This window comes from Excalfactoria chinensis, chromosome 5 (assembly GCF_039878825.1).
Source record: "Excalfactoria chinensis isolate bCotChi1 chromosome 5, bCotChi1.hap2, whole genome shotgun sequence".
NCBI classification, from domain to species: domain Eukaryota; kingdom Metazoa; phylum Chordata; class Aves; order Galliformes; family Phasianidae; genus Excalfactoria; species Excalfactoria chinensis.
Window position 1 is genome coordinate 51,091,590 of NC_092829.1, and position 12,534 is coordinate 51,104,123.

Sequence of the window (12,534 nt, forward strand, 5' to 3'; positions counted from 1 at the left end):
GCAAGTGTCTGGTGTGTTTTTTGATTTATATTCATCACAAGTATTTAGTCTTAAACAAAGCATTACTGACAGGAGACAAACTGTTGACTGCTACCTTAGGGAGAATGCTCAAAGAATTCAGCTTTGAAGAGCCTGGATTTTGTGATGAACGACCTGTTTTGTCAGCTTGTATTGTACAGGGCTGTTGTGAGGCAGACAAATGGCCCTCAAGTCATTTCTTCATTTTCTCGCTCTGAGAAAGTATTGGCTGCAATTGATAGTCACAAATGTGAAAGTCCTTGGTGAAGATGTCATGTATAGCAAATGAGGACAGGGAGGGGAGGGAGGTTTTAATGGGAGTAATGGGAGGAGCACACTTCAGACCTGTGTTTCCTCAGAGAGGCGGTAGTATGTGAATGTTTCAACAGCCCTGTTAAGGAACTCTGGTGTGGCCATTCAGAGGCCAGTGTGTAGCTGAACCAGATACTGTGTTGCTACGAAACATGGTTTATTTGTTTTCTTACTCCTGTGAAGTGGCAAAGTCTAAATTGTCATTCCTATGTTTTTGCATAGCCAACTATTCATTTGGAAGGTGCTTGCTGTTATGTTCTGTAGGGGCATGCTGGCGTGAAGTGACTTAATGGTTGCTAAAACCAGGTGTTTTTCTTTCTTTCACAACCTTAGAGGTTAATTGTTGAGTTTGGCCTACCGTAGCTGCTGATAACTGTGGTTTATTTCAAAGCATTTTCGAGTTGATGTGTGAAGAAAACTAATTTTCAAGTTATAAAGACTGAAAAAGATAGAGAAAGGAATTTATAATAGAAATCACAAGTGTTTTTAACAGTACAGGAGGATGTAAGCAAAATAGCTTATAAAGATACACAAATAAATGTCAGGTGCGTGCTTGCTTGGGCTAAGTTCCTTCTGAATTAATATAAAAGGTTGTTTTATGCTCCAGTGCGGTGGTTACTTTTAGCACCAGATGATTCTCCTGGCTCAGTCATTTTAATAAAAGGTGACAATTTCTATATGAGTTTTTACAAAGTCATGTTTAGGGTGTTTTTCTTTTCCTGAAGGGTGTCTGGTGAAAGCAATGCAAACTGATCTTCACCCTTTCTTTCACCTAGGCAAAAGGTTGTTGAAGGAAGTCTTACTCATCCATTTGCATTGACACTGTCTGGGGACACCTTGTATTGGACGGACTGGCAGACGCGTTCCATTCATGCCTGTAACAAACGGACGGGAGAGAAGAGGAGAGAAATATTATCTGCTCTGTATTCACCCATGGACATCCAGGTCCTAAGTCCAGACCGCCAGCCCTACTGTATGTTTTACTTTTCCTTGAAGCCTTTTGCGTAACTGTTACTTATCTGTCAGGACAACATTAATCATAAAAATGAGTAGTGTGAAGTTTTACTGTTTTGAAACCATTTCAGGGAATTAGCTGTGAAACCAGAAGTGCTCAATCCTTTACCTTTCTTTGAAAATTCAAGCCTGAGTAGGTAAGAGCTCATTCATCATCCCAGTAGGTAGTAAAATCCCAAATCCAGTGCAGTAGTTCAGTGATGCCTGTAAAAGCTTGCCTTAGAACTTGTAAAAATACTGTGATTTTTAAAGACACATGGGAACAAAAAAAGCATATGACTGCAATTTTTTGGTGAGTACAATTATAATAAAATATATATTATTTCATACATACAAGGGCAGTTTTTGCAGCCTAGTCTCGATGTTGCTTATCTTCAGTATGTAATAAATATTTTTGATGCTTCACTGTGGAAGGTATTTAGCTTTCATAAGAAATGTCCTTTGTTTGATGATCCTTTAAAGGAAGGGAGGTGTAGAGAATGGAGAATGTAAAGGATATCTGTATGTTGTGGAATTCATACGGGAATTGGCCTAGACTTGTTTTTAATAGAATGGCTGGCAAAAATGAGATAAAAATGATAGTGTGGGAATTCGTATAATTCAGTAGCTCTGGGAAGAATCATGTCTTGCGTAGAGGAGATATTCTTATTTGTTTGGATTGTGTAGTTCAGCTATGCCAACTCTGAAGTCAGCTTCCTTGGCAAAGTTTATAGGATATCAACAAAAAGGCTTGAAAGTAAGCAAAAGGAATTTGGAGATGACTTTGGTGATGGAACATGTACAAGTTTTCATGGATGTTGTAAGGTATGCACAGCACCCTGGTTTATCTTAAAGTTCCAGATAAGAATTTGTGCTGAATTCTTGCCATTGCTTTTAGCTCAGGGAATGTCCCAGCCATGGGTCACAGTATTTCTGGGTCAGTCACAATGAAAATATGATGAAAATACAATCTGCTGAAAATAGCTCAAATGCCACTGACTTCATTAAGACCAGGATTATATGTAGTTTTTTCCATCTCTGTGTAATCATCAGCAGAAGTAACACAAGTCAAATTAACTGGAAATTTTCTGTTTTTATTATAAAGTAGTTAAGCTTATTCAAAGTATGATTTTTTTGAGGGCTCATGTGCAGCTTGCAGTGTCTTTGCTTTTAAATGTGACAGTGTTCTCTATGATTTGTTTTGTGGCTACTGCTCTGTGTCTTGCAGCCATTTTTTGCTCTAGGTAAATGAGGTGGATATGGGCGCAATTACACCCCCTTCCTTTCCACCCCACTCCCCTCATTTTTAAGCTTTGCTTTTAATTTTTATGTTCTCAAAATGACTGGGGTGCTGAGAGGAAAGAGTAGATATCTGTAATCTTTTCAGTATTTGTGCTTTTTCTGATGTTGATGAAATATCCACGGGACTTCACGTGTTCCCTCTGTGCATTTCCTGGTCATTCAGAGATGTCTTGTAAAAAAAAAAACTTTGCAGTTGAAAAAACCCAGCAAGACTATTTCCCACATGCAGCAGTACTGTGATGCACAGGCTGTTCCAAGCCCCACTTTCTATTTCCATGCTGCTTAGCAGACCCAGCAGTGAAGTAAGTAGCATCCAGAGTTCGTAACTGTGTTCAGCTTCAAAGACATTGGAAGAACAGTACACTGAGAATGTGCTGAGCTGTCAGCTCTTTCAAAATGGGCTTTGTATATCAAATTAGATACTCCCCAAAAATAGGGAGGCTGGGAGTCAAATGCTTTATTCTGTGACTCATTTGTCATTTAGCGCCAACCTTGTGCCAGTCATTTGGGATCTATGATTTCTTCTTCGTAAGGGGGGGAAAAAAAGAAAAGAAAAGCAAGCTTTATGTGTTCTAGAAAAGGAAAAATTAACCTGATTGATTGTTTGGTTTCTTGAAGTTCACACTCCATGTGAAGAAAACAACGGTGGTTGCTCCCATCTGTGCCTGCTGTCACCAAGAGACCCCTTCTACAGCTGTGCCTGTCCCACTGGTGTGCAGTTAGAAGATGATGGCAGGACGTGTAAATCAGGTAAGAGATTGGCTTTTCTTCAGTGGTGGTGTTGACTTGGTTTGGGTTTACTGCTTTAAAGTTGGATCTTGAAAAAGTAAATTGGATGGAACTGTCTGACATACTGAAATTTCGATGTTCTCCTGAAATTGCAGAGATGTTGTCCTTATTGCAGAAGTTTTGCACTCAAATATCCTACCGACTTAACAAATTCGGTCAAGTTTTGTGGCTCTTGGATGTATTTTGTGTTGCCCGTTCTCTGTAGGAATGGAGTAGCACGTGGAGGCCATTGTAGAAGCAATTTATTAGAAGGAAGTTAGTGTAGGATCTCCTTCTATTTGAGCAGAGACCCATGGACAGAGGTTTGCTCTGTCTTGTTCAATGGCCTGTAGTTACTGGTGCACAGTGGTGGCTGAGCTGTTGCCCTCCTGTTGCTTATCAATGTGCATTGTGCTTAAGACCTACCAAAAGCAATTGAGGTTCAGTCTGGGTGAGAGATAAACTCATATGTTGTCCCTGCTTCCATTAGTTTCATAATGAAATAAATCTGAACAGAAAACAAAAAAGAAAAGTTAAGTTTTAAACTGAAAATATCACTTTTCTGGTGCTGCAGATGATTAATCCATTTTTCCCTTTAGGCTGTTCTTTGTGAAGAGATGTCCAAAAGTACAATAGCTCATACATTATATTAATTTTTAAGTCAGCCAAGGCTTTGTACAAAGCATAAAACTGAATGACATGATAGAAGGAGAAAAAGTAACTTTTCAGGTGCCAGTTCCCTATCACTGAAACATGGATGAGGAATCTTTTGTTACCTGAAAAACAAAGCCGTTCAAAGAATAATAGCTGGAGTGCATGCTTTAAATGAAGTATATAACTAGATGCATATTCATGTCAATAAATTGCATGAGTCAGGTGTTATACTTGGAGAACTTGGCTTTATTATTGTTCAAGAAGCTTCTTTTAAAAATTCATTGTAGCAAAACATGGGATTAACGCATGTAGCCATAGGGATGCTACCAGGCAAGGTTCTGCAGACAGACTGAAGGACCTTCCGTTGCCTGTCTCTGCTGCGTTTTCACAAGGCGAGTCAAAGTGTGTCTTTATTTTCTGATATGGCTTGATTCCTCTAAGTACTAAAGCAAGCATAGTAGTCTCCTTTCATTTGTGAACTTGAAGCAGAATTTGAACGCTGAATCTCCAGGGCTTAAGGGCCAGCTTTATTAGCTCATCCTGATGCAATTGAAAGGCTTATAAGGTAGTTCTTGCAGCTGTTTGAAAGACCTTTCTCTTCCCTTCTTCTAGCTTTGGAAAGTTTCCCTTTCACAGTCTTTAAAAAAAACATTGCTGAATACGCTGGACAACCTTTTTAGATGTTCATATTGACCTTATGTTTCTGGCAGTGGGAATGAAGGTCAGCCTGCTTTTGGCATTTTGGCAGATAGCACAAGCAGGAGTGACTGCTTATACTGTGCTTTCACCTTTCCATTGTTAAGCCAGACAATCTGTCAAGGGTGTTCTGTCAAAGGAGGGCAAAAAAGTGGGATGGGAACAGGAAATCTGGTTTTGCATAAGAATGTGGCCTTTTGGTTCAGTTTTATGGATTATTTCTTTCCCAAGCTCCACATCTTTTGTTGCCCTGTCTGCCTTATGCCAGCATCCATGTGCTTCTCTTTCCACTCTTATTAATTAAAATTAACTCCTTGGTTGCAAGGAACTGACTTCTTGTTCTCTGCACGAGTCCTTTGTGGTAGAGTTGTGTCAAGAACTACAGATGCAACAGTGTTGACCACCTCTCCATTTTGCTGCCTGTTAGCTAAAGTGCTAAGTCTCTTAGGCGTATCTGCTTCCTTGACGTTAGACTTCGAGGTGAGTTGCAAAAATAGTACCATGAATTACTCTGTAAGAGGAAAAAGCATTTTGTTCTCAAAATCTCTGTCCGTGTTGGCAGTTTACTGGTACAAATATAGCTATATAATGTTACTGTATAGTTCTGTCAGAAAGTATTCTTATGCAGTAAGCCTTGAGTCTGAGACTCCTAAGCAGTTTCAGCTCACTTAGATGCTGAAGGATGTGCACATGCAGAACATTCAGATGTGAGAGTTGTAGCTTGTTGCAGGGTAACAGTATTGAATGGTAGTTAGCCCAGGTAATTAAGAAAACGTGAATTCAAGGACTGGCTATGCCTCTGTTTTGTTTGCTGTTGATTGTGTTGTCTTTACGCATTGAAACTTCAGAAGTGGATCCTTTAGCCTTTTTCTGAGCATGTAAATATTGATTTGTTGAAGCAGTAACTATCTGTGTTAAGGAGTTACTCTCTATGAAGGGGAAAAAAAGGCATACAGTAGATATTTCACATTATTATTGATGTATATATGGATTGTTCATATGGATAGATGACAACTAGCATCATGCACAAGATTCTTTCTGGGAAGGTGTACCTGTTTTGAGAAGGTATCAGATGTTTTGTTACTTCCCTTCAGTAGCGATGTTGCTTTGTTTTGTCCTGTTGGTGAATGACTTTCTTTGCTCACTGATAACATGACCTGGTACTTACAGGGTACCTGGAGAACTGCCGACTGCAGTGTGAGCACAGGCTCTATAGTTCTAAAGGTAAAAAGCCATAAACAACAGGCTAGCGTGAAAACAAAGCACCTGTTATCTGAAGTTTTCATCAGCTGAGTTCTCCTCTCTGTGCACACCCATAGTTGGATTTGCTAGCATAAGACATGTGCTGCATTGGATAAATATTAGCAAGCTTTTTCTCATCTGTGTAGAGGCAGGCTTTGTTGATTGGTGTATTTGAAGCTTTACTAGCTGTTGTAGAGTTGGGTTGGAAGGTTGCAATTCCTATCTATGTGTTATGTCAACAGGACTGTTCCATTAACAGTCCTGTGAGCATTCAGTAAAAATTCCTGCTCTGCTCTGCGCTGTGTAGCCTCACCTCCAAAACTGTGTACAGTTTTGGGTGACACAATATCAGAAGGCCATAAAAAGCTATTAAGAGAGCATCCAGAGGGGGGCTATGAAGGCACTGAAGGATTTGAAGGGCAAAGTATGTAAGGAGCAGGTGAGGTACCTGGGTTTGCTCAGCCCAGAGCAGAGGAGCTGAGGGGGGGCCTCTTGGTGGCTGCAGCTCCTCACAGGGAACAGAGGGCAGTACTGAGCTCTGCTCTGTGCGACAGAAGCAGGACCTGATGGAACTGCGTAGGTCAGGTTGAGTGTTACAAAAAGGTTCATGGTGAACATGGAAAAGTCTGCCCAGGGCTGTGGGCACAGCCTTGAGCTGCTGGAGTTCAAGGAGTGTTTGGGCAGTACGCAAACATATGATTTAATTTTTAGCTGATCCTGTGTGGAGTTGGAAGTTTGACTCAACGATCCTTTGGGTCCCTTCCAACTTGGGATATTCTATGATTTTTAAAGTGAGCTTTCCAGCCAAGGTCTTTGAAATTACTTATGAAGTTGTACTGGGCCACCCTTTGCTGGATGAGAGGACAAGGAGCTCTGTTTGTATTATGGCCTGAGGTACTAAAAACAAAGAGATCATAACCAGCGTAACTCCCAGGAAGCTGCGAGTCATGCAACTTCAGGATGTTCTGTAACCTGAGTTGGTAAAAGCGGCTCATGAAATGGCATTAATATCAATTGCCTGACAGGCGGCACTGTGTGAACCAAAAAGTAATACATTCCTTTCAGATCTTTGAGCAGCATGATTTTACCGCTTCATATGAATGGAACCAGGATTTTTCCATCCTGTTCTGCTTCCTTGGAGAGAGTTTGGCTTTGTTCTGCTGGGCAGAGGTGCAGTCTCAGACTTCCACTGCTTTTTCCTCTTGTCTTTGCCTTGGCCTTGTAGTTCAATTAATCATCGCTAAATCTAGAGAATTGTGGTATACCTTGTCAGCTAGTTGAGATTAAACTCTGCTCCCAGTCTCTTTTATAAGGTATGTATGCATTCTTTCAAGATCAAACCCATTTCTGCAAATAGTATTCATCAGTCTTGCCTTGTATATTTCTGGAAAATATGTAAGCTTTCTTCTCTATTTGGTATAACTAACATATGGCCAATGCAGCCAGCCCTCAAAAATGTTCAAAGCCCCATCTTTTTTTCCTAGAAGTGAGCTTGTTTCCCTTTAAATGGTGCCCCCAACTCCTTTAATTCCCTCTGTCTGTGTTAGTGTTACATTCCCAAAGGATATTAACTAGCATTGCACATTATTTTCTGCTATCACAGTACCAAGCAGGTTAGCTGCGTATCAACTAAAATTTGTGTCAGAGTTTTGAAGTCTCTTCATCTGTGTTGGATGGCAGAAAGTATTTTGAGAGAAAACTGCAAATAGGAAGTCTTAAGCCATCCTCTTGGGAATAGCATACATATATATGTATATATTCATACATATGGGAATAGCATACATATATATGTATATATACATACATATATGTCCTCTAAAACATGTCCTAGGGTTCTTACACCTTTTTTTTTCTGATGATCTTTTTCTGTTGCTTCTGCACACACAGGAATTGGAATAGCGGAAGGTTTGTTCATTTCTGTGCTGGTTGAACCTGGGTTGTGTAAGTTAAGTAAGGTGATAGAGTTTCCCTCCTTCTATTTCTACTCTATTTCATAAAAACAAATTGTTTTGTTTTATGTTTTTTTTTTTCCTTTTCTTTATTTGTGAGTATTGATTGTCTTGAATCTGTTCTCCCCTTGCTTTTGTCTGTATATTATGGTTATGATTTCATTTGATCTGTATGAAAAGATTGCATTATTTTCTATTCATAGCATCCTTTATCCTCCTAAATGGGGAGTACTTTGTGTAGCGCAGAAACGAAACAGACTCTTAAAATTTCACTGGATAGCAGCCATTAGAAACCCGCTGTAAAGAACAAACCTGGAGTGAGTGGAAGGCCTGCCTTGTAGTCTTCTAGCTCTGTTTTCATCAAGTTTACAGGAGCAATGAATGAAACTCCTTCCTGATTGGTGCGTGTTTCAGATTGAGGACTGCTTTCAAAAACCTGGTAGGCATTCTAGTCAGGGATAGTAGCTAGCTCATTTTGTTCATGTTGATTGGCTCAGTTTTTATACTTCAGTAGAACCACACCCTTTGTCTGTGTTGAGATGGTTTATGTGTAAACTTTGTTATCTCGCATTCTCCATGCACTAAGTACCTGCCCATGGAAAGATACCAAGTCTCAGTGCTAACTTGTTAAGCTTCCGCAGCTTGACTGCCTCTTCAGAGGTACTGTGGGCAAGCAGCATTTTACTGCAGCAAAGTAGCAACAGAAAAGTTGAGAGCTGCAAACACGAACTTAGAATTGCTGATAGCTTTTTCCATGATGTGTACCCTTTTGGCAGGTGATGATGGCTGCGTTTTCAGTGGCTCCATCATACTTGGAACATAGTAATGAACACTTAAACTTTAGAGCGCTATACAGCTATCAGCCTCGGGGGGAGCCTGTGGGACATGATGTTAAGAAAGGAAACAGTGCAGAGAAACTGATGTATGTAAGGTTTCTAGGACTTTGAAACTTTTGCAATTAGAATGCAACAGAGATGGGATTGTAGTAAAACTGTTGTGTGTACCTTCTGTCCAGTATTTTAGGAAAAAAGGTAGGATATTTTAGGAAAAAAGGTAGGATATATCTTGTTGGGTTTAGTGGGTTTTCAGTTGTTGGTGTTTGAAGATGACAGCACCAAAACTCTGTTTAACAGAGTTAACCAGCGAAGTCGCTGAACTGCTTAAAAAGGTTGTGGTTTCATATACAGCCCTATTGGCTCAGGCCATCTGCTGCTGCAAAAAAAAATAGGAGCTTTAAAACTACACTCTGCAATGATGTACCAAAATCCAACAATTGTACTGCACTTCTAGAAGTGAGAATTTGTTGCAGACTTTTTCTTGGTCCATCCTTTTTCCTATGGCTTGCAAATACACACTGTTATTAAGAATTCTCTGCAAAGAGGTGCTCTCCTTTTAAAGCAGTTAGCGTTTTGACAGCCAGACCTCAGGGCAGAGGCTACGACTTAATTGTTGAACTGTTTTGAGGTCTTTGGATGGAGCCTCTGTATGAAGACAAATTCTTTTTCTTGGTACAGCAAGGGCCTCACAGTTGTGCTGGTTTTTGATTCAGGTTACTGTTGATGCAGTTATAACTGGAAAAATCTCCCTCAGAGTTAGCCACTTTTCTTAGCAGTAGCCTTACAAAGCTTTGTGCTCCCAAATGGAATATGAGGTTATGTACAATCTTTGGATGTTTTATAGACCCTAGATGCTAAATGAGAACTGGATGTTAATATGTCTTCTGTGTAATGCTTGGAAGGAGCATTGCTTATGTTTTAGTCAGCTGTTGTGCGCTGATGACCCTATCACCTGTGGAGTTTAATTAATATTCTGTTTGAGGTACTTGTTTGTTGGTGAACGTGTCATAACCCTGCTTGAAACTGCAGCTCTTTCCTGATTTAGGCAAAGTAACTATTAGGAGTCAGCTACTGAGATAATAGAAGAAACTTTGGACAACAGCTTTTCACTACAATGTGCAGGGAGATATGATGTAATTTATGAGTTACGTGAGTGCTCTGGTATTTCCTTTCTTTGTCATAAGTGTTAGTTTTCCTTGTGCCTTCTTACTTTTCAATTCAAGCTCTGTCCAAATGTGGGCACTTAAAACATTCTTTCAAATAAACCTTTCCTGTTTCTGTTTTGTTGGTTGCATACAATCACTGCTTGCAACTCTCAGTTTGAAACTGATAAAACCTGATACGTGTTGCACACTGCTCCTGGTGTAGCGTCAAATAGGAGAGTATGTTCCCTGTATCTCCCCGCTTGGAACTGTCACCACTGCAGCATGAAGCAGTGGTCTTTATTTGTGGGCATTCCCAGAGCTTGTTCGATGTCCTTAAATGTTTTTATGTTCTGCAGATGTTGAACAGCAAGAGTAGGGTTTGATACCAGCTTTAAGCCTCTTGTAATTTCATTCTTCCTGTGGTGTTAAGGCTGGCTGATGCTGAACATTATGCAAGACATTGTAATTGTTTTAAATATTGTTGAGATTGTTAAACAGCACGGTAGCATTTCTTATTTTCATACACTCCATACAGAATAATGAAGTTTTCTCCCACCCCCTTATTTCAAACAGCTTGTAAAAGAGTTGCCTGCAGTCAAAGTACTCTCTAATGGACTGCTTTCAAAAAGAGCTGACTGCTTTGTTCTACAAAGAACAACGAAAAGCTTTACCAGTATTGCAGTTTATCTGATTTATTTTATTTTATTTTATTTTATTTTCACCCCACAAATATGGAGATCTCAAAAGTTGCCTTTATATAGGCTGGGTGTGTATGCACATGCATGTACACAGGACTAGGGGAAGAGTCCCACAATGGAGCATTGTTCTGGCCTGATTAGCAGGCAGACAAATGGGAAAGGAATAGCATGGTGTTTTCTGGCATAGATTAGCAGAAGGAACCACTGCAGTCTACATTTGTTTAGATTGGGTGAATAAATTGGAGCATTTGTTACTGTATTACAGACGTCTTGTCACTTGTCAAATGTGAAGTGGGCCAAGGGTAGAATAAAAAAGGCTCTTGTCAGGCTGGTGAGATGGCCTGCTTCACTGCTGTCAGCTCTGATTGCAGTTAATTTTGCAAATAGAATGCAGCTGCCATTTTCAGTGCTGAAGCATGAATTTTTAATAGCGAGCGCACAGAACAAGGAAATCAAAGCAAACACTGTACCTAGCATTGGTATTAAAAATAATTGGTTACTGGGAATGGAAGGAAAGCGTCACACATACAAACAAAGACGTCTCCTAACCTGCTTCTGTGGGATTTCTTGGTTGTAAAGAGAGAATAGAGTCTTCAGGAAGTGAGAGCCTTACATTTTTCTGTTCTGTTTGTTTGTTTTTTAAATTGAGATATTGTTCGTGCTGGTTCTGCAGGTTTAGCAGAACATTTCATGGCTTTTTATGGGTTTCAAACATGCTGAAGATTCCACAGAAGGTTGCAGAATGCTTTTAGTGAATTAAATAAAACAAACACCCAACAACGTACTTAAGTAAAATAAAGAGTTAAAAGTTTTAAACTGGTGGGAAATATAAGAGTTTGAAACTGAGTCCTTTTAAATACTTTCTGAATGGCAACTCTAGAGTGGCCTCACTTCTGCTGGTGTTCTGATCTGTGGTTTGCATAGGGGACTTTTCATAAACTGCTGTGATGTTGTAGTACTTGGGATAGTTTGCATTCTCCCCTGTGTACCCCAAAAGGAAAGGGAAAAAAAAGGGAGTAGATCATGGTGTGATGTTCTACATGACTGTGCTATAATAGTGATTCTCTGGGAATCTCTTGGTCATGTGGTTACAAGAGTACAGTGAGAGAGGTTTGTGAACATCCGCCTAAATAAATGCTGTAGTGCTCAAGCACTAGATAAACAGCTTGCTATAATGTACTAGGCAGGTTCTGGGGTATCTGGCATTATGGCAGACAAGTCACAGCGTAACACTTCTGTAGCCTTGAAAACATTCCTACCAACATTAATAATCAAATGCCTCCACGATGCAGATAAAACTAATGAGCCAGACAAGCGTGTTTGCCCAGGTTTTTGGAAAGAACCAACAGCGCTGCTGAGATAAGTTCTCATCTCATAGTGCCGAGCTCAGAGCCCAGTGCCAGATTTAGTTTTTAAACTGCAAATGGGTTAATAGAAGAAAACGCAGTAAGAAAAATCACTGTAATGTTTGGAGTGCATTGTAATAAAGGCCATGATTTCTGCGTCTATCAAAAACTGTCCACTATGGTGGACTTTTACCAGCTTTCAAAAGGGATGTGAGGGAGAGCGTAACAAGACCTACAGCGTTAACATTTTCTCTGCTCACATGTCCTGTAATGTCCAAGGATATAGATAGTGTCTGTCAAGAGCTTTGTCGTGTAATAATTTGAGTTCATTTTAAGCACTTGCATCTCTCCAGTGCAAATTGCTGAGCAGCCAGAACTTTAAATCAATCAAGTAGTTCATTCCCCTTATTATTTCTTTTTCCCACAACTATCAGCTGGAGGCATGTTGAAAATTACAAGAATTTTCCAAAAACTGTTCAGTTCAACTACAAATGAGCTGTCCTGTCCCACTTGTCAAGTGGAATTATTGTTATTCTTTTCTGGTCGATTGGGTCAACAGAGAAAACAGCCTAATC

At 39.9% G+C, this 12,534-nt stretch overlaps 1 protein-coding gene across 3 annotated transcripts in view; it reads left to right on the plus strand.

Moving 5' to 3' along the window:
• The window catches only part of LRP5 (LDL receptor related protein 5), a 118,264-nt gene that overhangs the window by 48,228 nt on the left and 57,502 nt on the right, over positions 1-12,534 (plus strand). For all 3 annotated transcript variants that reach the window (XM_072337475.1, XM_072337472.1, XM_072337473.1), the window contains exons 4-5: positions 1,107-1,303; positions 3,244-3,375. In XM_072337475.1, the coding sequence (XP_072193576.1) occupies positions 1,107-1,303; positions 3,244-3,375 (329 nt within the window). The remainder of the gene's footprint in view (positions 1-1,106; positions 1,304-3,243; positions 3,376-12,534) is intronic.